This window comes from Mycteria americana, chromosome 21 (assembly GCF_035582795.1).
Source record: "Mycteria americana isolate JAX WOST 10 ecotype Jacksonville Zoo and Gardens chromosome 21, USCA_MyAme_1.0, whole genome shotgun sequence".
NCBI lineage: Eukaryota > Metazoa > Chordata > Aves > Ciconiiformes > Ciconiidae > Mycteria > Mycteria americana.
The window spans coordinates 7831563-7858633 of record NC_134385.1 but is presented as its reverse complement, the minus strand read 5'-3'; the positions used below and the strand labels follow the sequence as shown (position 1 = coordinate 7858633).

Below are 27071 nucleotides of genomic sequence, written 5' to 3'. Positions count from 1 at the left end.
TCATGGAGAAAAAAAACAGCACTGCCAGGCAATTCTGAAAGGAAATGCTTTCTCAGAGAGTCCCGCCAAGGGCACCGGACACCATGCACTACTCCTCTGCATGGTCACTGCACACCAGCAGCAAGGGGAAACCTCCTGCCTCTGGGGAAGGCAAGAGGCAGCTTTGCCCATAGAGCTGATCAACACAGGGGAGAACATGTCCATGGAGAAATATGCCAGCAGGTTGGATGAACACTGGAAGAGGAGAAGACCAACAGTGACAGAATCCACCGACACACGCATTTCCACAGCACAGACAACAGACACATAACTGCCAGCAGGGAGAGCCTGGGACAGCATCCCCACTCCCCCCATCCCCCCCAGTTCCTGGCACAGCCGCCTGGGGCCATGGCACCATGTCTCAACCAACCTCACAGGCTGATAGGGGCTGCTCTGTGCCAGCCACCACAAACACCAGATGACCTAAAACAGAATCATAGAATCATTTAGATTGGAAAAGATGCTTAAGATCATCGAGATCGAGTCCAACCTCAACCTGGCCTCGCCTTGGTTCCCAGGCAGGACAATATATGCTCGGAAAATCAGTGCATGCCTAATCCACACCAGGTACTGCACCCACTCCCTCCACAGCAGAGAGGGTGCTCACACTCCCCATGCTGGACAGGAACCCCCAAGCAAAAGGCTCAGCTGCAGAGGGTCTGGGGATCCCACAACCCCCAAGGGTACTCCTGCTGTAACCTTCCCCAGGCCAGGAAGACCTGGTGTAATTAGGCATTGTGATCTGGGGGGGGGAAAGTAACTTGGGCACATCAGCTGCAATCAACAGCCATGCATTTCACCCTTAACCCATTCACTGTGAATACACACAGCCTGCTTCTACAATGTGCACAACACCCACCAAAATGTCAATAAGCTCTTCAGAGGCAAAACCCTCCGAGTATTTGGGTCATGAAGCAGTATTTTTAATTTCTTAAATCATTGGAATATGCTTTTTGTACAGTCAGACAACTCTTCTTGCTGCGAAGGTTGTCACATCACCTGCACAAAAAGGGTAATCCACTTAAAGATTAAAGAGCACGAATCGTGACCAAACAGCTGGAAAGGCTGCAGCGCTGAGGAAGAGGAGCACAGTGACAGTCACCAAAGTGAGAAGCGATGCTTTTCAAACTGCAGGGATCTAACTGCAAGGAAGATGCATGACAGAGAAAGGAAAGTAGGAGAAAATAGGAGAAAAACAGCTCGAGGCAGCATATCGCAAAACCAAGAGATCGAGTGATTTATTTCTTAAGACTGTACTTCCATGTACAAATTGCATTTGTCATAGACAAGCGAGGTGATGAAGGCATACGTAGAACAACTTATTACTCCACAGCTTAAAATCTGTGAGAACATTTTGGATAATTTACAATCAGGTGAAATTGAGCAAGTGGAAAGAGAAAAACCTGTGCAGAGCATCAGGAGCAGTATCCTGACAGTGAAATGGGTTGGTCTGTCCAACAGTCAAGAGAAATCCCTTCCTATGAGATGCCACCCAACTGCTGAAGGCAAAATGCTGGTCTATGAAGATCGAGGCAAAACTTCTTCTGGACCAAACAGGCCCAAGGTTTCCCTCCATCCTCCCCTCCATTTGCTCAGGCGTATGCAGAAACCGGCTGACTGGGTCCCATTCACCAGCTGGTTGAAAAAGAACACAAAAGTGATTGTAAAGAAACCTCTGCCTGATATTTCGAGTTCCTTTCAGTTCTGCTTCCCTAGCATACAAAGAGCAGCTCTTAGCACCCAGTCTGAAGGGAGGCCGAATCCTCCTCCTCCTCCTGACAGGGCCAAACCTCCCCTGGCTCCCTTCTGTTCTTCTTGAACCGCCCTCGGGAGCCACCACACCGTCTCCTGGGGCAAGATTGAGGTCTGCAGGGCTGCAAATCATCCACCCAGCTTTCCAGAGAGCTGCTTCCCTCACACCCAGCTGCGCTGGAGCCCCCCGCCGTCCCTGAGGGATGGACGGGACCCGCAACCCCCAGCAGCTGGACGGGAGACCTGCCAGATCCGGGGGCCCGCTGGCACCGGATGCCTCCCACTGCCGGCACGGGGTCGACCACCCGCTGGTGCCCCGGGCACGGTGAGGGGCGCGGGCAGGGGCACCGGGCGGGCACTGCGGCGGGCGGGGCGGGGCGGGGGGGGCGGGGCGGGGGCGGCCGTTACAGGACCGCGCCCCGTCCCGCCCGCGCTGAAGCTCCATAGCCGCCCCTCTTCCCCCTACTGCGCAGGCGCCGAGGGAGAGCTGCGCCTGCGCTCCGCCGCGCGCCGGCCTCATGCGCTTCCCCGCCGAGCCGGCTGGCAGCAGCGCGGCGCGCGCTCCGTCCCTCACCCCGTCCGCCACGCACCCTCCGCGCGCCGCCCCGGGGCCCGGCGGGCACAGGTGAGGGGCGGGGGGCGGCAGCGGACGGGACCATGTGGGCAGGCGCGGGGGGAGGGCGGGGAGCGGGCAGGAGCACGCGGGCCCCCGCGGGCCCCCGCGGAGCGGGGGGGGACGGACGGGTGGCGGGCGCTGATGGCTCGGCGGGGGCCGCGCCTGCGGCGGGAATTTCTGGCGGGGGCGGGAAGGCCGGCCCTCACTGCCGGCGGGGAGTGGCAGGGGGGTCGCTGACAGAGAGGGGAGTGGCGGCGGGGGGAGGAGGGTCGTTGACAGGGGGGTCGCTGACAGGAATGGCGGGGTCCGGGGCTCCCCCAGGCAGCGGGTCCGTCCCCGCCTGCCCGGGGCAGAGCCCTCGCTGAGGCGGCGTCGGTGTCAGGCAGCGAGGCAGATGAAGTACATCCTGGTCACGGGCGGGGTGATCTCGGGCATCGGCAAGGGGATCATCGCCAGCAGCATCGGCACCATCCTCAAGTCCTGCGGGCTGCATGTCACCTCCATCAAGATCGACCCCTACATCAACATTGACGCCGGCACCTTCTCCCCATACGAGCATGGTGAGTGGCCGCGCCGGGCCGAGCTGTCAGCAGGTGGGTCCCGGGGCTGGCTTTGCCTGGAAGGAACCAGCTCCTTTGCATGGCGGAGGAGTTTGCATCTGGTCCTGCGTGCGGGACCTGCAGGCTGAGCCTGTTGGCGGCTCCCGACTGACTGGTGGGGCTGATCGTGCCACCAGCAGAGATGTGCTCTCTGGTGTTCTATCATTGCTGCCTGGTTGAGGGATTCAGTCCTCAGTGTAGTAGTTCTCTTTGTTATATGAGGCTTTTGATTTTATTAGCCACTCCTAAACTTGCTGTAGCAATCAAAGAAGGTGTTTCCTAACATTGAATTCTTCCAGCTGTCACAGGCAAAACCAACAAATTGCTGATGTGAACTATTTCTCCTTGACATATGCGCTTGTGCCTTTCTCTGTGTGCTGCAGGGGAGGTGTTTGTGCTAGATGATGGAGGGGAAGTGGACCTGGACCTTGGTAACTATGAGCGCTTCCTTGATATCCGACTCACCAAAGACAACAACCTGACTACTGGGAAGATTTACCAGTATGTCATCAACAAGGAGAGGAAGGGAGACTATCTTGGCAAAACCGTCCAAGGTGACGTGAAGCTTTATTTCTGATGCTTAGATATATATTCTGTATTTCTGTCCTGGCTGGATTCTTTTGCATTTCATCTTAACTTGACATCTTTGTTATATGCTATCCTTGTGATGGTTTTTGTTTGTTTCTTAAAAGGGGAAGTACCAGTGCAGGTGTAGTGGTGAGTGCCATACTGAATCAGGTTACCTGTAAGCACCTCAAAGCTTTCCAGTGCTCAGCAATATACTGTCTGTTGTTTGGACTGTATGCTGGACTTGGGTCCAACTCTCTAACACAGCCAGTACTAAATGTGAACAGACTTCGGACTGATACACTTGTGGATTATTTGTAGCTGGTTAAAATGGTTATTGCTTTTGATAACTATCCTGTCATTAGAAAACCCAAAGGATCTTTGAGGATCAGATCAGTCCCTTCCCTTTTTAAGCATCCTCCACAGCTGGTTTGGATAAGGACTTTTACAGACAGTTTGAAACAGAGTAGCTCTCTGCTTAGAGCAAAGAACTGTTTGTACTTGAATCTTGCAGCTTAAAGGAAACGTTGCTTACACGTGTTTAAATTGAGGCAGGATTGCATTTCCTGCCAAGGCCCTTCTCTGGAAAATCACAGCCAAGAATAATCACTTCAAAAATGCATACTTCTTTAAAGACACAAATCAGTGCTGAAGTGATATGAGAAGCACTGGCTAGTTATTTTCAATAATTTGCTCTGTAATGAGTTAGAGGGAGAAATGTATGTAGGTTGTGGCTTTAACCCTGGCCTGGGTTTCTTTTTCAGTTGTTCCCCACATCACAGATGCTATACAAGAATGGGTAATGAGGCAGGCACGAATTCCTGTAGATGAAGATGGCATTGAACCCCAAGTTTGTGTGATTGAGGTTTGTAGCTCTTAAAAACAAAAAAAAAATAGTTTTGCTTCTTATCTGGAATAAACTGAACTATATGCATATTTTGCATAGCGAATTTTTTTACAGCAGTGATCAACTTTGCATGTTGCCGAGTTGGTTAAAAATCTCTCCTTGCTAGCCTCACTTATTTGGTCTAATCTTTTGAATGCTCTGTGTCTGAATCCACACATACAAAGACTTAGGTTTTGGACAGTTATATTTCTGAGATGCTTTGCTGTCTAGTGTAATGTGAATTAGTCTATAGAATGAATTTTAGCTCTTGTAACTTGCTATGCCAAAGTCTGAGTTAATCATGCTGTGCCCTCTTCTTCCTCGGTGGTAGGAGGGGAGGGTAGGTAAATCACCCTCTGGAAGCAGTTGTCTTTCCTCCTTAGCAGTAAAGGGAGCCTTGGAGTGACTAGTTCAAGCATAGACGTAGATGGCACAAGTTAGTGGTGATAAACCTCATTCAGTTTCCTGTGCGTTGTATGGGATATCCTGCTGCAAGAGGAGACAGAGTAGGGTGAAGGCTCTGAGACGGTGCTGCTGAGTTGGCTGGCAGCGTATGCCAGCCAACAGGAGAGAGGGAGCTTGTCAGAGTGCCTGGGTCATGGTGACTTAGGACTTTCCCCACAGCTTGAGTGCAATTTCTGTTCCAGGATTCACAAGCCTGGATCCTGAAGTACCTAGGAGGCACTGTCTGACAACGCACAGGAGCCTGTCACTGCTCCAAAGAACGCCTTGTATCTCTGTTCCTGCATGTGTCCAAAAACACTATATATAGTTACTAAAACTTAACAGAAATTTTGCTTCTCAGTGCCACCTAATGTTCATAAACGATAATTTTAACACCTAATATTTTCTCTGAAGAGAGAATAGAGGCAAAGTTAATGTCCCTGGAGAGGTGCTGCCCATATGAGAAGCTCTTTTTCTTGTGGCTTTTTGATTTTTGGGGAAATGATGAAGGTAAAATAATAGCTGGGGTAGATTGGAGCCTGTGGAGGTAGTACATACAACTGGCAAATCCTGCTTTTCATACTGGTGTTGAAGCTTCTTTAGGGAATCGGAGGGAGGCACTGGGGAGATGTTTTAGTGTCCTTTTATGTATGTTTTGGTACGTTGTAGCATACAAATTCAGTAGATGATATTTTGATACTAACTTTAATTCTAAATGTCTTTGTCTTTTTTAGCTTGGTGGGACGGTAGGCGATATTGAAAGCATGCCTTTCATTGAAGCTTTCCGCCAGTTCCAGTTCAAAGCCAAAAGAGAGAATTTCTGTAACATTCATGTCAGTCTAGTTCCCCAGGTAAGGACCTAAAATGTTTTGGTGGTTGGGGGCTTCCCCAATCTGAAACTTGCTTTCTAAATATGTGTTTCTGAAATGCTATGTCTATAGGCACTGTTATATTTGTATTTCTACATATAGAAACTTCTGGAAGAAATGCAGAGAATATATGGTTACGTATTCAGAAAGGTTCGCAAGAAGTGAACAGAAACTTTTTAAAGTGTGTAAATGTGTAATAAATAGTTGGGAGTTGTAGCAAATGCAGTGTTGCATCTTTAACTGCTGTTTTTCTCTATGGAATTGTCTCCTAGCTTTTGCAGGTAAACTTGCTTTCTAGGGCTGAAAACTTTCAGTTTTCCTTCATTTGCATGGTCTTTCATTTCTGCAAAGCTAATATAAAATTCAGTAATATAGCCAGACTTCACAGCCATTTGGACTTATTAATAAGATTGTAGTCCAAGCTCTTCCTGGAGTTAATATTTCTGTTGCTGTGTGCCCTCTTCCCCCCTCCCTGGATTTACATTAGCTGTAGTTCATGAAATAGGTTGGGTTACTTCTGTAATTTCAAAACATAATACTGTGTTTTGTAACATAATCTATTTTTACCCCCTTAGACAATATTTTTAATGTGTGTTTTGATTTTTAACAGTAATTTCATAGACTCTCACATCTGACTGCTATGTAAGCCATAACAATCTGAGTGGCAGTTGCCCTTGGTTTAGAGATCAACTAAGAAAAGGTGTTATGAAGCAGTGCTATGATAAGAATCACAAGGAAAAACAAAATATCCTTATGTGCCAAGTAGATGGGGTGAACTCCAGTTAATACCAAAAGCATGTGAAGGTGTTTTATGCCATATAATGCCTGATATAACCTCATCCGTATTATCTGGCCTGGTTTTGAAGACAGTTTACAGTCTTCACCAAACAAAAACCTCTACTGCAGGAGTCACTGCTGAAGAAAATTCTTGCGTGGTTATGTTAACAATACTAGAGAGCATAAGTATTCCTCATCTCGGAAATGGATTTGACAGAGCAACTTGATAGAGTTACTGGAGTGCAGCTCAATCTTTGTTTTCTTCTCTTCCTTTCTTTCCCCTTCTGTCCAGGCCAGCTGATGTATGGAGAAAAAAATTAGAAATATAAACTATTAGGTATTTGGAGGGAGCAGTGGATAAAAACCTTAGGATCTCTGCTTACTCCTTCCCTCACTATAATGCATACCTACTTACTGTACAGACCTGAACTCTGGTTTCTGCTGGTTGCTTTCAGTCTTTGAGATTAAAATGACAGTGCACAGCGGTATTTAAAGGTCATGTGAATTGTCTAAGTTTTTACAAGATCAATAGGGTGGAGAGTCCCGATTAGCCTGATGAATCATTACTACATATCATCGTAAGTTGATAAACCAACTTCTGCTCTTCTCTGACCAGCCAAGCTCTACAGGAGAGCAGAAGACTAAACCCACCCAAAACAGTGTTCGTGAGCTCAGAGGTCTTGGTCTCTCACCAGATCTGGTAAGGTTTGCTGCATGGCTTTGAATTTAAAAATGGAGTACTGGCATGTTGCAACAACATCCTAGTCTAAATTATGCTTACATTGAGAGCTCTTGTGTATTGGTAATAAACAAGTAAAAGTAACTGGGCTGGTTTTTTTCCCCAAGTCACAGAGACTGCAGAAAGACAGCTTTTCTAGAGGTTTGTTATATGAATGCCTGAGTACTTCTGTTTTGCTTCACAACCTTGATGTTGCTGTTCTGTTAGATTGTTTGCAGGTGCTCCACTCCGTTGGATACCTCAGTAAAGGAAAAGATTTCCATGTTCTGTCATGTTGAACCAGAACAGGTAAAGTTTGCTGTCTGTACTTCCTTGCAATAAATATTCTAGCTGTTTGTCAAATGCTGAGTGGAGTTTTATCTGAGCGTAGTGTTTTTGTGTTCTAGCTGTGTCTTTTGTTAGCTGCATAATTCATTTGCTGCTTTGTCTTACCTACATTCCTTACACATGTAACCATTGCAAAAATAGTCTGTTTAATGCCAGCACCCAAGTTTTGTTATAAGGTAGTTAGCATAGGCTTAGAGAATTCTATGGAATCTAAGGTATTTTCTGAATAGCTGTTTTTGACCTTAGTTATCCTTCCGCATTCCTTCTGCAAATACAGAAGAATGAGTTTTTTCAGTACTTAGGGGCCAAAGAGTAGTTGCCCAAAGTTAGGTTTAAAGGATACATGAATGTATTTTGTACACTGCTCTTTTCCCGATATTATTCTTCTGCCCAAGACTGCATGAGGAGAGATGGCACAGAAAAGTTGAAATAGTATTTGAGAGAAGCATTGCTTCACTTGAATGTTATGTGATATGCAAAAATTCCATGTTACCATGATTCTTTTTATACTGAGACTACTCTGCATAGCATCATCTGAGGTAGACCTTGGAAAATAATCAAACAGTCTGTAGGCTAAATATTAGCACTTTCCAATCCAGCTGGAGCTTGAAAAATTTTGTCATTTTGTGGAAGACTGGGTATCGCTTCACAATTCCAGGCTCTGTCAAGTCATTTTTATTAATTTCTTATACAACGAGATCAAACTGAGTCTTGTGGTTTCAAGTGTTACATTCAGAATTAGCTGGCAATAATATTGTTGTGTCAGCAGTACAATATCTACCTTTTGTTGGCCAGGAATTTAAAGTAAGTTGGCTCTTGTTAGTCGTTTTCCAGGAAGTTTAATACAATTTTACATAGTTGTTTCTCTGACTGCAGTTGCACTTGAATTGAGAAGTAAATGCTATTGACTATAAAGGAGGAAAATTTGCAGCCTAGGGGGTTTTACTGGTGCAGTGTTGAACTCTGCTTTCATTTGAGTCAGGAGAAATGAGGATTTAAAAATAGTTGTGCCAGTATATTTTTGATCCTTAAAATACAGTCTCATTCTTGATGGACAGGTGACAGTTGTCCAGAGCCATCTTTCCTTTTCTGAGGAAGTGCATTCCAATGAACTAGAACCATTGACATAGATATACCTCATTTGAGCAAAGAATTCTTAGGTCAATAGTTGTTTAATCCTAAGTTTGATGAAGGATGCCTTGTAAAATTTATTGCTGTATTGAGATCACAGATTTCCTTGGGCTTCAATCAAACTGGGAGCCCTGGTTAAGAATGACAGTGGTGGGAAATGGGGAAGCTGGGATCATGGGCAGTTTAACTGTAGTTTCAATTAGGATTACCAAGAAGGCCGTATCAGAGAAGTGTCTTTGAAGTGTTTTTTGAACTTTGCTATGTGCTTGCATAACTTGCATAGCAGCTGACTTTCTTACTGCTAGGTTATTCTGTTATAGCCCTTCTCAGGGAGCTCCAGTGAGCAGTAATACCCGGGAAGTGTTGAAGGATGACCTTTTCATGTATGTGGAAACTAGTACTAAGCTATTCATATGTTATGTTATTCAACAGATGTTATTTCCTGGAAGTTTAGGTGGTCATATGGTTGTCTGCTAGAGATAGAAGCTCTCTGAATATCTGCCTAAAAATAATTGCACAGGCACTTAGATCTGTTTTAATGACATTCATATTGTATGAACAGGTCATCTGTGTTCATGATGTCTCTTCTATTTACCGGGTTCCTCTGTTGTTAGAGGAGCAGGGAGTTGTTGACTACTTCCGACACAGGCTTGACCTTCCCATTGAGAGGCAGCCCAGGAGGATGCTCATGAAGTGGAAGGAAATGGCTGACAGGTGAGCTGCACTGCTGGGCATAGTTTGAATTAAGACTCCAGATTAGTTTCTCTTCTTGGTCGTTGGTTATTAGGTGACGAGTGTTACTTCATGTTCCTCAAGTGTTCTCATGCAGTCAAATTTTTTTTTTCTTTTTCTGCTACAAAAATCAATTTTCTTCCTAGATGTTTAACTGTTTGAAAAAAAATTTCTTCAACATGAGAATCCTGTAAGATAATGTTATTGAGTTCCTTATCTTGTGTTGGTAGTGTACTGTCTATGTCAAAACCAGTTTGAAGTAATTAAAAGGTGGACAGCTCTGCCCTCCCTTTTTACACAGAAAACCCCAGTGACATTACAAAGTGTTGAAATCCTTTTGTAGGCATGTGTAGGAGTCATCAGGAGTGTCAAGAAAAATGTACCTTTTGAGTATGCTTTCAAGCAAGTGAAACAACTGTTTCGTAACTGTTCTGTCTGAGACTCCTAGGACACTTTTTTTTCTTGCGGGGAATAGACTCCATGTTTGTGGGGAAATAGTGAATTGAATCTTTTCAGTTGGCATTCAGGCCCTTTCTGAAGCCTCAAATATGTTTGTCCTTGTAAGAAATTAATTTTCAAGATCTAGATGTTTCCCTTTATATGCATGACACAAGCCACCGCTGTCAAGAACATTTTCTTTTGACTGGGAAAGCCCTCGGTAGCCAGCTTGGTTGAAGGTACTTAGCAATTTTGAAATAAACTTTAAACAATCTCTTAGCTGTAGCCAAGAATTCTGCGTAAATCCCATGCTGCCAGATGCTGGGGATTGAAAGTGTAGGCAGTACAACCTTAGGACTCTAGAATTCCTTTCTGTATTTCTAGCTGCTGAAGTGAACTCAGTCAGAAGCAGCGTGGGAAGATGCTGTACAGTATAAACATATGCAGAGCTTTGCTTTGATCCTCTCTCCTAATAGTTTACTGCAGACTTTGAATTTAATACAGCTTCCTGAAAAGACAGTTTGGATCTACTCAAAATGGCTTTTCAGCATAAGGAGGGATGAGTTAATTTATACGTGACTTTCTGCAACTCTTTTTCTCTGTCTTTTTTTTCTTTTTTTTTTCCTTTCTTCTATTCTTGCTTTGATGTTTTAAAGTTGTAATTGTTACAAAAGGTCATCTCTTCCAAAGTCATCATCTCTCTAGTTGGACAGACTTTCAAGAGCCCAACTGTTTATATTACTTGAAAAGCTGAACAGAATGGAAGTGATTCTTGCCCCCATTTCCTCTTAATGACGAAATAACCCTTATGTTTTGATTTTGTTTAGGTATGACCGTCTCCTTGAAACATGTTCCATTGCACTTGTTGGCAAATACACCAAGTTTTCAGATTCCTACGCATCTGTCATTAAAGCACTGGAGCATTCTGCACTGGCTATCAACCACAAACTTGACATTAAGGTAGGGTTTGGTGTGTGTGTGTAAAAATTCCCCCCCCATACTCCTTCCACTACAGTGCTACCCATCTTAATTAAGTTTTTCACAAACCTGTAGACAGTAAGGGAGAGCTGATTCAGCCAGTGAACTTTAAATTTGTCCTTGGATTACAGCATCAAAACATCTGTTGTCAGGCCTGAAACAGCTTCAAAGCAAACCAGCCTTTCATCCTGTGAGATATACAAGGTGTCTGTATAATTGGTGGGAACTCTTCAGTGCTCAGTGTTGCATCCTGAACTGTGATAGATGTATTTGAGGAGGGGACAGTTTGCTTTAATTTCTCTGACAGTTGTTGAAAGTGATCCTTTTTTAGGGTTGTTGCTGTTATCTTTGTGGTACTCACAGGTTTTGTGATGCTTCTGCCTCAGACTTTATTAAGGTTTTGATGCTGTTTTGGCTGCACGGGTGCTTTTAAGAGTCTTGGTTGTAGCTAGATGCACTGAAGATGTAAAATATGTATCTGTTGTCAGAAACCTTACTTTTATTTAAATAGACTTTTTAAATGACCAGCGGTTTTATGATGCCGGTGAGTCATGGAAATAGGTGCTTGCTTTATAACAGCGCTGTTCTACGTTTGGCTTACCTTTCAACTTACAAAATCAGTAGAGGAGAAAAGAAGAAAAACAAGTAAGACTGGTGAAGGGTAAACCCTGCGCATGCATCTGTGAGTAGTTCCTGACACAGCTGTATTTGTATGGTTCAGAAGGGGAATGGGTTCTGTGAGTCCTGTGCATGGAGATCTTACGTTGGGTTAAAGAACTGTTTAGCAGTATTCCAAGCTTTTTTAAAAAAAAAAAAAAAAGACAAGACAAAAATGTTTTTTTCAAAAGGGTAAGCAGACTGCCAGAACATTCAGAAGTTCAGAGATACTGGACTACTGGAGATGACAAACTGGAAAGTTTGCAGTTTTTTCCATATGTAACATTGGTCATAGCATCCTTTAACTACAACAGCCTGTGTTTCACCATATCCTAGTTGTTCTTCAGTCTCTCTTGAAGATTAAACAATGTCCATTTGATGAGATAGTGGTTCAGTTTTTTTTCTTGCTGTGTGGTTGTTTCTGTCTGCATAGCCGTGTGTTCCCATCTCGCTGTGCTCCATTAAGACTTCACATTTAATGAGTCTGGGTCTTATGGACATCAGCTTCATTTATGTGACAGCAGAGCTGCAGAGAAGGGAAGACACAAAAAATATGGCATCTGTTTGTGCATCTGTAGTATGATGGTGCTGGAAAGCAGTTTTATTGACTAGCAGACAGGAAATCAGCCCAGAAAAAACATAAGCAAGTAACTAGTAGGAAACAAATCCAGAGCTATCCAGGAGGAATGACGATATCTTAATTTAGTGAGAATTAAGGACACCCTGTATTTACACTCTTGTGGCAGTACCTCATCATCCTTTTTTGGATTTCTTCCCAGTATATTGACTCTGCTGACTTGGAGCCGGATACTCTGCAGGAAGAACCTGTCCGATACCATGAAGCGTGGCAGAAGCTGTGTGGTGCTGAGTAAGACTCTTATACTCTGGCCATTTCTTTGGAGCATGTCTGCTAAACTTGCTGGTATTGACATTTTTGGAATTAAGAGCCTCACTGGAGACTGTTTTCTTAGGCACTGTACCAGCACACTCTGACATTGCCCCAACTACCTCTCAATGAAATTTAGGATAAGATGTAGAATGGAGAATTGTTAAATAAGTGAGGGAGTTTGTGTAAGGCAGCAGAGGGGAGATGATCATGCAGATGAAGATGTGCACAGGCTTAGTGGGGAAACAGGGTGAGAGGAAATAAGGGGAAAGAATAGGTACTGGCAAAGGTTATTAAAGCCAAAGGGAGAGGATGGAAGGTGTAAATGTGGTATAAAGTTCTTTAGGAGGAAAGCGTGAGAAGGGAAAAAGCGTTAGGATGCAGAGGAGTGCCAAGAGTTAGCCCAGAAAACAAGAACAAGTGGGGCTTGTTAGGCCTTAGGGAAGCAAGCTTTGGGTGGTACCAGGAGAACGAAGAACTTCCTGCAGAACTTGGTGTCCTTGTGCCTGCAGATAGGACAACTTGACACTGCAGCCAGCGGATTTGTCAGCGTGGGCCTGGCTGGGTAATACGTTTGCAAACATGTTTGGTGCAGAGCATGTGGGTCATGCAACATGAACCATTCTAGTATTGTAACCTGCATCGTATTTGGGATTTCTTGGGAAGGTAAAATGTGCATTTATAAAATGTTTCCCTGAAAATTCCGTGACATATTATGTGACAGCTCATGTGAAGTCATATGCAAACTGTGCTGCAGACAGGCCTTGCAACGTAGGGCACTTTAAAGCCCTTTTCAGGAGTGAGGTCTTGCAAGTCCGAGATGTTACGGGAGAGAGGTGATAAGTGGTTGGGGGGAACCACGCTGGTGAGCCCTGTGTGAATGGAATCTTTTCATCCTTATGCAGTGGAGTTCTAGTTCCTGGTGGATTTGGTGTTCGAGGGACAGAAGGCAAAATTCAAGCAATTTCCTGGGCAAGAAAACAGAGAAAACCCTTCTTAGGTGAGAAACATGTTTCGTCCATAAGAAGAAATAAAGAAAAGGATGAGGTTTAATAACAGCCTAACTGGTCTGCAGCAAGAGCTTTACTGATTTTTCATTAGTATCTAGAATGTAAAATTTTTAAGGTAATTACCTTAAAATTACCTGAGGAAGGCTGAGGAAGGCAATGATCTATGCTCAGCTTAACTGGGTAATGCAGCCATCATCTGTAGTTAGCTCTGAAGTGGTCAGAGTTGGCTGGGATGTGATGACATGGAATCTCTATAATGAGGGGGTAGGAGTCTCAGAGGAAGTTTCAGAGGAGGCTCTGGTGATCTTGGCACAAAGAAATATGTGACTGCATTTAAATGAAATGGACATAGTGAGAGACTGGAAATGTGTGAGCAGAGTGGATGGGGAAGGCAGGTGCAGAGTAAAACTCGGAACTACTTGGTAGAGAGTGAACAGACCCCTAAATCCAAGTCAAAGGTCTGTCTCATCCAAGTTTTCCTCTGAGGCAGGACTGCTCTGTGAAGGTGTGTGTGCTTTGCAGTACGGGCTCAGTGGTCCTTGTCCTGACTTGATCTGTGTTCTGCCTTGCCTTCTGCAGGAGTGTGTTTGGGAATGCAGTTAGCAGTTGTGGAGTTTGCACGCAGTGTTCTTGGTTGGCAAGGTAATTGCACAAAGCCCTTCCTGGGTTTTGGTCATTGCTTTGATTGCTGAAGTAATACCTGTAATTTTTAATTTTTCATTGGTAGGTAGATTTAATTTTTTTTCTAGGCCTGTAAAATTCCCCATCTCCTTTGCTAATTCAAAGGAAAAAGAACAATTTCCTTATCCTATTCAATTAAAAATCATTGGAGTAAGGCATGCTTATAATGACAGAAAACTTTCTATTGCTTAGAGTGAGGTTCAGCTCCTGAATAAAACGCGTAAGTGGAGTTGTGCCTATGTGCGCTGGACATCCTAAATTCCCATTATAGTCAGTGGGAATGAAGACCAAAAAGCAATTCAGCCAGCAAGGCAGTTGCACCTACTTCAGTGAGTTGAATTGCTTTCTGGGCTCCACTGCTTGAATTGACTAGGTCCCTGTTGTTGAAACTCCCTTTATAGAGTGCTAAATTTAGTTTCTCAGCCTGATTCTGAGTCTCACTAGTAGTGACGGTAGGGGAAAATGTGTTTCTTGGGGTACTTCTGCTCCTTTCCCGCTCCCTGGCTTTATTTAAAATATTCTAAGCTGTTGAATGTGTGCTTTTACTGAATGAGCCTTGCTCTCATCAGTGATTGCACTAGACTGGTTGCCCTAAGATTGCAACCTCCAGGCAGTCTCAGAAATTTGTATCAAACAGTGCTGACAGAGTCCCGTTTCTGCTGTCGAGGGCTGAGCTGGCAGCTCTTTGCAGGTGAGTGGCTCAGCACAGTTAAGGTCACTGCTTGCCAGAAGTGTGGGGATGAGATGCAGCTGTAGCTGGGGGAGGTCCTGCAAAGGCATATCGTGGTATGAGGGACTTCGTGTTTCTAATTGATGAATGTAACATTGCAGATGCTAACTCGACAGAATTTGACCCCAAAACTGCTCATCCAGTGGTGAGTTTATGGCGACTTGCTTGTAATATCCTTACTGTGCTAGACTTCTCTGCGCATATCTGTTGGTACAGTTAAGAACTTGGATTATTACGTCTTGTGGCTTTTAAGTCTGTCTTCCATCATTTACTAATCTGAAAAGAAAATGGCTTTGCCTAGTTAGCTGGATCGCAGTTGCTGCTTCATAGAAGATTGCAGTGCTTATTATAGGTGAAACACTAATATTTTTTTAATTTTTACTTTTAATTACACTTTTTCATAAAGCAAGGTGTTTTCTATGAGGTAAAATGTTCTTAAAGGGCAGTTTGAAAGCTAACTGATTTCACAGAGTAAATGTTAAAGATTTGGTGATATCCATATTGCACTGTGTAACTGTTTAATTATGATCTCAGAAATTAACATAGACAGACCTGAATTTCTTGGAACATTTGTGGACAGATTTCTGAACCTGCCTTTCTTAGACTGCAAAGCTCTATGTGCCTTGTCCAGGGTCCACCATAATGATTGGCTTCTGCTATAATTTAAAATGCTATTCAAAAGGAAAAAGTTCTCAAAAAAACTAGCTTATGAAGTTATTTATCAAAGTATAAGTGATTCTGATTTGGGGAGTTTGTTTCTGTAAATTTGCTTGCTTGTTTGTTTGTTTAACACTTAGTTCATTAAATAGCACAGTATTAGTGCATGGGATCTGTGTAGGCTTTGACCAAGACCATTTCCTATGCTAAAGCTTCCTGAATACCTGCAAACCTTCCATATGTTCTGTACAGCCTTCACTAGAAAAACTCAGCTGACTAATCTAGTTCTGTTGGTCTGCCTTGTCAAGATGGTGTTTCGTGGGGTGGTTTGCTTGTTTTCTGTATGGGTGTTGGGTTTTTTTCCACCTTTAACGTTTCAGGGTCTGCCTGGGAGTGTTATTCTTTCCTCATTCTCACCTCCCTCTCTGAATGCTTTTTGCAGGTCATAGACATGCCAGAACATAATCCTGGGCAAATGGGTGGGACCATGAGGCTTGGCAAGAGAAGAACACTGTTCCAAACCAAGAATTCAATCATGAGTAAGGCATTTCTTGCCTCTTTTGGAAGTGTTTCCTGGGAATGATGTGCATTCACACATCACATGTGTGGTGGGTATGGGGAAGTGAGACCTGGGAATGATAAAGCTTTCTTGAATGGTCAGTGTTTGCAGACTTTGTCCTGGTAGTGAAATGGAGATCAATGAATTTGGTCCCGTCTTAGAAGCAGCAGATTCTGATGGATGCTATTCATATGAACATGTTAACATTTGGCATCGTGTGAACTGTTTGGCATTTGCTCTAAGAAATGTCTTCCTTTTGGTGTAGGGAAGCTGTATGGAGATCATGATTTCTTGGAAGAGAGACATAGACACAGATTTGAGGTAAAAATGCTATTGTAGGTGCTGAGCTTTTCTGTGTAATCCAAACACAAGGGATCATGGGTTTTCTTGCTTCTGGTCTTCTAGGTCAATCCAGAATTGAAGAAGTGTTTTGAAGAGCAAGGTTTGAAGTTTGTAGGCCAGGATGAGGAGGGAGAGCGAATGGAAGTGGTTGAGTTGGAAGGTGAGTACTTAAGCAATTAGTTTGTGGGTGTAGGTATTTACAAGGGAAAGTGTTCAGAGGGTAATTGGGAAGGTTTTTGTGTGGGACCAGTCCAGGCTCTCTCTGAATGATTCTATCCATAAAATTATACTAAAAAAAGAATCCCATGTGCCTGTCCACTTAGGGACAAAAGGTAGGATAGAAATGACACTTCGTCCCCATCATCAGGGCTTCAGTGTGATCAGTGCTTTCAACTGCAGTTCAGCCACAGGCTTAAGGGACTTGACATTAATGTTTTCTGTTTCTTTCTCTTAGAGCATCCTTTCTTCGTTGGTGTTCAGTATCACCCTGAATTCCTCTCTAGACCAATTAAGCCATCTCCCCCATACTTTGGCCTCCTCTTGGCATCTGCAGGAAGACTCACACATTATCTACAAAAGGGCTGCAGGCTCTCACCCAGGTAGGTTGAAGGAAGACACCAGTCAGACTTTTCACAGGGTAGTGCTTCTTCCTACAGGATAAACTGGAGAATCTTCTTGGCACAAAGCTACTGCAGGGTAACTAGGAGGTATTTGCAGCACCTCTTCTTCCTGGTCTTTCTTTGAAACCTCTTGTCTTGCGTTTTAAGATAGACTGTAGTGCCATAGAGCTGTCCCGCAGTGAGGCCCTGACTGCAGGGAGAGTAACTCTGTAGTGTTGTGTTGTCAGTCAGAGGTGTTTGGGGAAACTGCAGCTGGGCCTGCTCTTTTAGATGATTGGAGACCTCATGGGGTTTTCTCCACATTCCTTGTACAGGTCCTAGGTACAAGCTGGTCCTTAAGAAACTTGTTCCTGTTGTTGGTTTAAAAAACGGGCCCTGGTGGTTGCAGCTTCATTTTTTTTTTTTCTGCTGACTTAAGCTTTCTTTTGTCAAAGCAACTAATGTTTTGGGTAGACTTAATGGTACATTTACTTCCTTCTGCTGCTCCGTAATGCCCTGCAGTTCTGCTCAGCAGACGGGGCAATATGCAACAAATAAACATCACTTTGATAGTGACCCATTTTCTTCCTTATAGAGGAGAACACAGAGGATTTGCTTGTGTAGCTGGAGTCCTAACATGCACTAAACAAAAAACCCCAAACTAAATGCAGAAGAGAAATAGCACTGAATGTATTGAACTAAAGCAATGCAAAAAGGAAAGCATTGGCCTTTCTGGATTGAGCTGCACTGCAGCTGCACCACAGGAATTCCTGTGTCGATGTCTGGAGAACGGCTGTCAGTTGTGCTCTGAGTGATCTGCTCTGAAGAGTTTCTGTGGAGATGCCTCATTTCAATGCTCCAAGTGTTGAGGGATATTTTCATTTCCTGCTTTTGCACATTTGAGGTTGAAATGGCTTCTCACAGCAGAGGAGCTGAAGTTTCCTCTGCTGCGGCATCCCAAGTTAGTATTATCTGTTCTTGGAGTCTTTTGTGATTGTGGTCACAAATTGTTTCATGTTTAGCATATAATCTAAAAATATTGGTGGCAGTTGTAGCCCACTCTGTGCTCCCCTTTATTCCTGTGCCCTTGTAACTCTTACCACGTTTTCAGGTAAGTCTTACCATTGCACTCTCATGAGGTTTGCAGGTGACACCCAGTTGGGGGAAACGGACTATACACGTGAGGATGGGACCACTGTTTGGAGGGACATGGGCTGGAGCAGTGTGTCAACAGGAACCTGATGAGGTTTAACAAGGACAAATGCAGAGTCCTGCACCTAGGAACCCCTTGCAGTGACACAGGCTGGGGACTGAGCAGCAGGGGAGCAGCTCTGCTGATGAGGTCTTGGAGAACAGCAAACTGAACGTGAACCAGCAGTGTGCGCTGGCAGCAAAGGAAAGCCGAACAGCATCCTGGGCTGTATGAGTAAGAGCACAGCCAGTAGATGGAGAGAAGTGATTACGTCTCTTTACTTGGCATTTGTTAGACCACATCTAGAGTATTCTGTGTGGTTTGGGGTCGCCCAGTACAAGTAAAACATTGGTAAGTTGGAGAGAGTTTAGTGGAAGGGCCACTAAGAGGGTCAGGAGGTTGGAGTACTTGCCCGGTGAGGAGAGGCCGAAGGAGCTGGGCTTGTTCAGCCTGGCGAAGGGAAGACTTTATGGGGGACCTAAGAGCAGACTGCCAGCACCTACAAAAACATTATCAAGAAGATGAAAACAGGATCTTTACAGAAGTGCATGGTGGGAGGATAAGACACAATGGACATAAATTGAAATAAGGTTCCGACTGGATATAAGGACAATCTTTTTCACCATTAGATCAGTCATGCATTGGTGCAAGCTGCCCAGAAAGGCTGCGCAGTCTCTGCCCTTGGAGAATTTCAGAATGTGACTGGATAAAGCCCCGAGCAGCTGTGTCTGATCTGATAGCTGTCCCTGTGGTGTAGCTGTCCTGAGGTCCCTTCCGATCTGAATTATTTTGTGACTCTGAAAAAGATCTTTAATGGATTAAAGGCAATCAGCTGTTACTGGGAAGCTGAAATAGAATGGCTTATGGGTGGTTAACCAGTCTCCTATTTATTGAATTTCCTTTAGAATAACTTTGCGTTATAAAATGCCTATTATATGTATAATCATTTTAATTAGCAAATGTTAAAACTGATGATGACTCAGCCCTACTTCCAAAGGGACAGCTATGCTAGGAATTTGGTGTGCTTTGCTTTTCAGCCTCAGCTAGCAGTACTTATACCAAACCCCGCTAATTCCTGATACAAAACTAGGTCTGTAAAGCACTTGTGCTCCGTAAAACAAGATCTTTCTGAATTTGCAGGGACACCTACAGCGATAGAAGTGGCAGCAGCTCGCCTGACTTGGAGATAACAGAGCTGAAGTTTCCATCAGTAAATCATGACTGATTCCTGGTAACTTTTAATCTCAACCTCTTTCCTTGTGGAAAAAATTCCTTGCCCAGTCTTTCCTCCTGGCATCTGAATGTTTCACGTCAGTTGGTAGAAAACTGGCACACCATGAAAAGTGCTGGTGCTCACACACGTGTTCCAGCTGTGCTGAGGGATGCATAATACCTCATGTCTGTGTAACAGATGTGGGTGGGTATTTCCTTAGCAAATTGACACATAATAAAGTATAAAAGTACATGCGGGAGTTTGAGATTAAATTCAAATAAAGAAACAAAGCACAAATATAGCACATATTCCTGAAAATGGAGGCAAAGCTGAGCAAGGGGTTACTGGATTTAGAAAGTTTTTGGTAGTTTGGGAGCAGTCCCCTTTGCCAAAGAACATTTTTGAAATAGCCATTCTCCCCCATCTCTTGAGACAGCAAGTTTCTCTGTCAAACCAGTGGACTTGAGCTCTGAATTGTAATAGCTGCTGCAGCTGTGAATGTGAAAATTGGATGTATATAATCCAGTCTTGGAGGGGGGGGACTAAAACCTAGCATTCAAACTTCACCAGCAAAAAAGGTAGACTTAATACTGAAATGAGCTCTCCTTTTGTGCGGTAGGTGATTGTGGACGTAACACTTTCCCACTGCTCTGGCTGGTTTTGTGCGGTATTTTTGGAGAAATTAAGCAGCATTTGTGCACACGCATGTCGAGTGAGAGCAGGGGTTTATTGCTGAATGCCAGGGGACCAAGGATGTCCAACTCTTCCTTCCTCCCCCTTTCCTTCATGTCACAGACGCTTCCAAAATTAACTGCAGAGTGAAAATGAGGGTTAGCCCGAGTCTAGCACAAAGTACTTCCCCATCCCTGGTCGTGGGACTGGGCCTTTGTGGTGCTGAAGATAGCTGGGATCGCTAGGTGTTGGGTGGCTCCAGATCTGTTGCAGTAGCAAACGAAAAGCTGAAGAATACTCTCTATAAATGTTTATCCTCCTGAAGGTATTTTGAACCTTTGGCTTGCTGACGGTATCCAGTGTGCTCCCTAATGTGGCACGTCTGGGTGCTGTGTTGATACCCAGCAGCTTAGAGGCCATCCCCAAATGAAGAAATTGTAGGGAGCGATATTGGCGTGTCTGGTGTGTCCCCTGTTGGGCTGACTGGCCTGCTTGTACCCATCTCAGCTCAGCTCTGTCTTAATAGCTGTAACGTAATGAAGATTTTCCTTTGGTACCGGCCATGGGCAGTGCTGGGAAGGGCATGAAGTGAATTCTTAGCTTAACAGTGCTCACTCCCTACATTGTATTTAAACATTGATTTCCAGAATGCCCTTGCTTTCTTAGGGGTGTAATACACTGGTCTTCATGTTGCCATAGTGCCCCTATAAAACTAATAGACATCTCTTATCCTGGGAAGAGGAGTGTTGTCAGGTCCCACGTCTTATGTTTGTCTGGGGTCATGTATGTAAGACTCAGATTTCAGTGTGCTGTGCAGTTCCAGCCTGTTGCTCTTCACTGTCAATAATTCCTGCTCATTTTCTTTCTCTCTTTCTCCAGACGTGTCTTCGCTGAAGAGAAGAGTCTTCATTAGATTTTCCAGGCATTCTTACAGCAATAGCTTGAACACTGTCAGCTTTGGGCTTTCTTAAGTTATGGTTTTACAATTTTCGTTATGAAATCCTGTCCCTTTATTTCCTCAACTCTTCTGTCCTTGTTTTTTTTTCTGTGTAGATTCTGATTATTTCTGGAGGAGAGCTCATCACAGCACATGCACCTCTAGACTTTCTTCAGTTAGCACCATCTTGGAGATAAAAAGCAAATTCGGGTATGGGATTTGATGTGTTGGGGAGAATCCCGGTGCACACTTCCTTCCTAATGCACGGTAACGCTGGCATGAGTTTGTATCTTGGACACTGACAGTCGAGTTGCTTTCTCCAGCCTTTCTGCTCCCTCAGCAGTCTTTATTACTTACTGGTGAAATATGTGGATGAACTAGATTTTGGGGGCTCACTCAGTTCTTGAGCTGTGCTGTGCTGCAGAGGATAGGTCTGTTCAGCTTTATGCAGTCTTTTTTTTTGGGGGGGAGGGGGGGATGTCTTGTTCTGTTTTGTTTTTTTCAATAGTATTTAAAAACCTTTGGCACTGGTGGTCTTGGTGCATTCATTGCCGGCAATGAACTTTTAACCAGGAAAATCTTCCTGGAATAGAAGAATTAATCTGGAACATGATCAGCTCTAACTGTGATATGCCACTCTGCAGGGATGCAATTAACTTGGATCATGTGGGGAAAAAAAAAAAAGCAAAACTGTCAGGAAAGCCCATCGTTGCCTGAAACGAGGCATAAACTGTTAGCCCTTTCTATGCCAGCGTTTGCTGGTGCTGCTTCTTGGGCTGGGAAATTTCAACTCCTTGCATCAAGGGGTAGGTACAGAAAAGAAAGTGAACTACTTTCAGATGCTGCCTTTAAAAGCTCCTGTTGCGATCTGCCTTGGACTGAACAGTTCATGGTGCTTTTTTTCGTTGATTGGAAGTGGAGCCTTCTGTTGCCTTTTTTTATACGGCGGAGCCACGCGTCCCGCACTCGATGCAATACAGAAATGCTGTTTCCTGAGGGAGGGGCTTCGCAATTTGCCTACAGTGTTACTCGGTTTAGTTTGTAGATGTGTGCTGTCCTACGATGACAAGCTCAGCTTTGCAGTTCTGGGGTGGGAAATGTACTCGCTTTTTTTTTTTTTTTTTTTCCTTCCCCGCCTCTTGCTGCAGTGTAAGCGACACAGTTTTTGGTCTTCGGTAATTTAGAAGAAAGGAAGAAAGTGTCTCGGTTGTCTGAAGTGTCATATGTTCAGAACTCTTCAGTTCATTAAAGTTTGGAGAAAGCTGTACGTCTTGGGCCTGGCTGAGTACTAACTCGTGTTGTCTGATGCCAAACTTGATTGAATGCTGTCCTGTCTCATCTTCAGTGATCTTTTCCACAGCCCCTCTTGCTTTATTCCTCAATTATTTTAACTATGTGCTGTAAAGCTGCTTTTAGCCCAGAAAGCTTTGAGCGTTCTTCCTGTGTGCCAACTATAGCAGTTCTGCAAAAATGATCAACCAAGTCGAGATGCTCTCTGTACTGAACAGACACGGGCCCTGAAAGGGCTGGTCCTCTAGCAGTGTGAGGTCGTTCCTTATCTGTAGCACAACTTTGTTTTCTTTCTCCTGAAATGTTTTTGTTTTGGCCAAAACTGTGCAACTGACTTGGTCATTAAATGTTTATTTGTAATAAAATGAGTCACTAGCCAAGAGCTTGCTATATTACTTCCACAGCTCAGAGGGAGAAAAAGGACTGAAGATAATACTGTCTAATTTTAAGTTAGTCCAGCGTAAGCTAGAAGTCTGTTAGCTGTATTTGCAGTGGTTTTTAGAACTGTATTTTCAAAGCCTGGCTGAAATTACGGGACTTCACCCCCCAGCAGTGGAGAAATCTGGGAAAGCTGGACTGAGCCTATAGCCTGTGCAGGGCAGACAAATGAGTTTTTAATTGAATGATGCTGGACTCTACCTGTGCTCTCCTCCCCCACAGCTGGGAGAGCTGCTTGCCTGGTGCCCGCCAAGGGCTGGTAGGAACTCGCCGATGTCCAGAGCCATGTCTTTGGGCTGCGTGGTGGTGTGGGGCTGTCACTGCCGCTGCTTGCTGCGCTCCCCCCAGGAGCTGTGGGTTAAATAACCAGCTCCCCCCTGCCCAAAGCTGCCCTGGGGACAAGTGGCCCAGGGCCACCCTGGCCTGGGCTCAAGGCCCACCGACCAGCGGTTGCTGACTGCTGTCCTTAGGCAGCAGCCAAACCTAACCCTAACCTTGGGTGCTGGTGAGGAGGGGGGAAGCGCTTTCTCCCTTTATTCCTCATATCGCTTCACTCTGGCAGAATGCTCCCCGCTCTCCCCCAGCTGCGTCCTGACTGCAGCCTGCTGGGACCTGGCTGCTCCACTGCTGCAAGGGCTGTGTGTTTTCCTCAGTAGCTGTTAATTATATGGTCATCAAGAACGAGTCGACTGCTCCCAGGGAGATGGGAGCCGGGAGCTGCTTGGGTGGGAGGAGGGCTCAGCTCCCCCCAGGACAAACCCCCAGCCCTCCCTGGGCACCGGGTGCCAGCCCAGCTCTCTCCTCTTGCCCTAAGGGAGGACTGGGCTGTCTCCACAGCCCAACTCGTGGGCATGTTGGTAAAACCTCCCCCAAGCCATCTCCCCCTGAGCTGGGCTCGGATTGGGGTGGGACAGGGAGGAGGCTGCCCCACAGCAGTCCTGTACACCCTGCCAGGGTAGGGGCAGCGCACCCCCGGGTGCAGGTGTTTTCTCCTTTGATGCCCACCCTTAGCTGCTGCATTTTGGCTCCTTAGCTGGGGCTGCAACAGAAATGAGCATTTAAAGTTAAAGGAAGATGCAGTGAAATTTTATGAAGAAAAGGGACCGTCATGGGGCTTTGGGAGTATGGTCACTGTGGGACCTGGCTAAGGCACCACTGTGCCTCAACAGCTCAGCCCCTTCCAGCCCAAAAGATGGATGGATCCAGGCTCTGCTGCCCTGCGGCTGTGGGCACCGACACGCTCCCTCCCAGTGCTGCCCGGGAGGAGATGCTGGCTGTGGGGGGTGCTGGCACGGTGGAGCCCCCAGGTCCCTCTCAGCCCGGGCTGGGAGCACCACACTGCCAACAAGTGGTGCAAGGGGTGAGTTTGGGCCGGAGACACCTGAACAGAGGTCCTGGGGTGCCCAGCGAGCCCCAAGGCTGCAGGAGAGAACTGGGGTGCTTCTCCCACCCCGCTCTACCTGGTGCTGGACTTCCAGCACCAGCCAAGGCTCCTTCCAGCAGCACCCACCTCACTGCCCTCCCTGGGGCTGGGTGCCTCTCGCCTGCCTTCTCCAGCCACCAGCATCTTCCCTTCACCACCAGCCCCTGAGGAGACGTCACAGGGTGCTCCAGGCACATCTCGAGCCAGGACACAAACCCCAGGCTCACTGCACATGAAGGCGAGACCCACCTTGGCTTCATTACCACCTCGTCATGGTGTCACTGGAGGACCAGCCCTGCCAAGCCCAGGGTCACATGCAGAGCACCCTGGTGTGTGCTGCAGGCGCCCCAAGCACGGTGGGGGGCCTGGCTGGGCCCCCTTGGTCTCAGGCCCCTCTGTGTTGCCCAGCCCATGCCCACAGCCCCCTCCCTGTGGGATGGAGCTGCCCCAACAGCTCACAAGGGCTCCTGGCTGACCTGCAGCTGCCCAGATGTGGGGTCCGCGGTCATGGCAATGGTCTGCGTTGGCGAGCAACACGTGGGGCTCAGGGCTCAGCTGTTCCCCCCGCCTTGTGCCCACTGTCTGGCTGCGGGTGGTGTTTGCCCATCTGCTGTTATCTGCCTCAGGGCACATTGCGGGGCAGGCGTGCACATTTGAGGTGTGTTTGCACAGTGATGGGTTCAGGGATTCCAGCCGGGGGCTGCTCCCTGCCCCAAAACCCCCCACAAGCTCCGGGCAGGAACAAAGAATTGCGAAAGCCTCTGCCGGCACCACTGCCAATCCTGCACGTCCCTGAGAGCAACCCCACTCCTCGACCAGGAACTGGTGATGCTGAAGGGCTCTGTGCCAGCGCCGGAAAGGCGGCGGTGTTCGTGTAGTGATGGAGCCCCTCCAACTATGCGTGTGATGCGGCGCAGGGACCTGCAGTGCTTCTCTGACAGGGATGCTTCTGGGGAAAAACGTCCTGGAGAGCAGCCAGCAGCTGCTTTGGACGGGACCAAGTAACAGTCGAGGCTTTTGAGGGGCAGAGGCAGAGCTGCAAAGAGCAGGAGCCTGGGGTGGTGTCAGAGGGGCTGAGCAGAGATCAGGAAGCCTGTGCACCTCGCTATCGTCACTAACGAGCCCTCGTTCATCACATCACCAGATTGCTTGTGTCATTTTGTTTTTCTCAGCCCAAGTCCGGCTCAGCTCTCCCGCAAACAGCACCGGAGGAGCAGGGCAGGAGCAGCCAGGGGTTTGCCTGTCCTGAAGCCACCCCACTCCCTCTCCCTGCGCTCCCCAGGCTCCCCCCATGGTGGGTGCCCATGGGGAGACACTGCCGGGGGCCCAGCCAAGCGCTCCCATCAGTGCACACACAACCAGCAGGGAGGAACTTAGTTATCCTTTTATTTATAAACAAATCAACGTAAAATAAGTGCAGAGGAAAGCACTGGCTGACCCCGCACGGGGACCTGTCTTCAGCGGGCCAGTGGGATCAGCGTCAGGTAAAAACGAGGGGCATCCCGGGGCCGATGCTGTGAGCGACGGGGCTCTGCGAGTGGCCAGAGCCCCACCTCCCTCCGACCACGCTGGTGCAACAGTAGGGACTGCAGCACAGACTTTGCTGTAGAACAAAAAGCCTTTTTATTACTTTGGGGGTTGGGGTTTTTTTTGTTTTTTTTTTTTTGTTGTTTTTTTTTCAACTTTTCCCCTTAGGGGTAAACCTGACCCAGTGCAAGAGACTGGAGGGTTGTTCACCACAGGGGCCCTTTCCGCTGCTGGCCAGGGCCCTCGAGGTTGGCAGGGACAAGGGTGTGAGACGTTGCTCTGGATGCACAGAGGGTGAGCTAAAGACAGGAGAAGAAAGAAGTGCTTGCAGTGGAGATCCCCGTCCCAGCCCTTTGGTCACTGCAGAAAGGAAGCGTGTGTGGGAGCGCGCTGTGGGTGCACGTGTGGGCACACGCCTGGGACAGCCCTCGCCTCCGCCGCGCCTCTCCCCATCAGCCCTTCCCCAGCTCGTCCCAGGCCGGGGCAGGAGATGCTCCAGGGGATGGGCAGCCCCTGTCCCCCCCCGGCAGCCCCAAGCCTGGCAGCTGCTGCCCAGGGGACACAGCGGCACGGCTGGGTGGCCTCCACTCCAATGCTCCTCTTGCAGCTGCAGTAACTGGGTGTCTAGGACAGCAGGTTACCACTCAAGTGCCATCAAAAATAAATACATTAGACTGTCTGAAACAAACAGGTGCCGCCAGGTAGGGCAAAGCCCTCGCAGGAAGCAACGCAAGGACGGCTCACCACACTGGGAGCCTCTGACTTGCCAGACCCAACACCCTCTCGCACACGCTGAGCTGGGACGGACCGAAACGCCAGAGGACCGGGAGGGCCCCTGGGAAGACGAACCTTTGCATCTCTGGCTAAAAATCTCCAAGAGTTGCGAGTTCAACAACAGGTAGAAAAATCATTTCATCATTTTAAACAGACAACTCCTTATAAAAAAAAAAATTTTTTTTTTTTTGTTTTTCAAAACAAAAAACCCTCAAAAGAAAAGAGAGAAGGATCAGTCGAGTCCTGCAGCATCCAGCCAGCCTCTGACGCCAACCCAGGCCCGTCCTTGCCACGGGAACGCCAGACCCAGCCACACTCCTCGGCTCTCCCACAGCTTGCTCCATGCTCCTGGGCAGCACCGTGTGCTGCTGCACGGCCTCCCCAGTCAGAAATAAATATGAAGGCTTCCATCCCGGACCCAGCGTCCCCAGCCGGAGGAAGGCTGGGAGCTGAGGGGCAGGCAGAGCTCGGGAGGTGAGTGGCCCCCGGGATGGGCGGCCGGGCTCCCCCCAGGCGTGGAAGACGGGGACGGGGGCAGCCATTGCTCTGAGCTCACCACGGTGCTATGGGGGCCGAGCGTGGGTCAGCCG

General features: G+C 46.7%; 1 protein-coding gene across 3 annotated transcripts; it reads left to right on the top strand.

The window, feature by feature from the left end:
- Positions 1-2283: 2283 nt before the first annotated feature.
- CTPS1 (CTP synthase 1) lies at positions 2284-22131 on the top strand. Of its 3 annotated transcripts, none has more exons than XM_075522271.1 (19): positions 2284-2416; positions 2794-2967; positions 3390-3560; positions 4338-4438; positions 5638-5754; positions 7166-7249; positions 7496-7576; positions 9309-9460; positions 10744-10876; positions 12331-12419; positions 13343-13437; positions 14027-14089; positions 14960-15003; positions 15958-16054; positions 16340-16395; positions 16480-16576; positions 16871-17015; positions 19348-19438; positions 20972-22131. In XM_075522271.1, exons 2-18 carry the CDS (start codon positions 2802-2804, stop codon positions 19430-19432), a joined length of 1776 nt encoding a protein of 591 aa, XP_075378386.1. In that variant the 5' UTR covers positions 2284-2416; positions 2794-2801; the 3' UTR covers positions 19433-19438; positions 20972-22131. The 3 variants fall into 3 exon arrangements, with proteins under 3 accessions (XP_075378386.1, XP_075378384.1, XP_075378385.1); XM_075522269.1 differs by having other exon boundaries at positions 2790-2967; XM_075522270.1 differs by lacking the exon at positions 20972-22131 and having other exon boundaries at positions 2790-2967; positions 19348-19672.
- The last annotated feature ends 4940 nt before the right edge of the window (positions 22132-27071 follow it).

Excerpts from the sequence above, each read along its gene's own strand:
- CTPS1 (XM_075522271.1), top strand. The coding sequence starts at position 2,802 with ATGAAGTACATCCTGGTCACGGGCGGGGTGATCTCGGGCATCGGCAAG. Across the intron at positions 9,461-10,743 it reads TGGAAGGAAATGGCTGACAG|GTATGACCGTCTCCTTGAAA; the intron begins GTGAGCTGCACT and ends GATTTTGTTTAG. Across the intron at positions 13,438-14,026 it reads ACAGAGAAAACCCTTCTTAG|GAGTGTGTTTGGGAATGCAG; the intron begins GTGAGAAACATG and ends TGCCTTCTGCAG.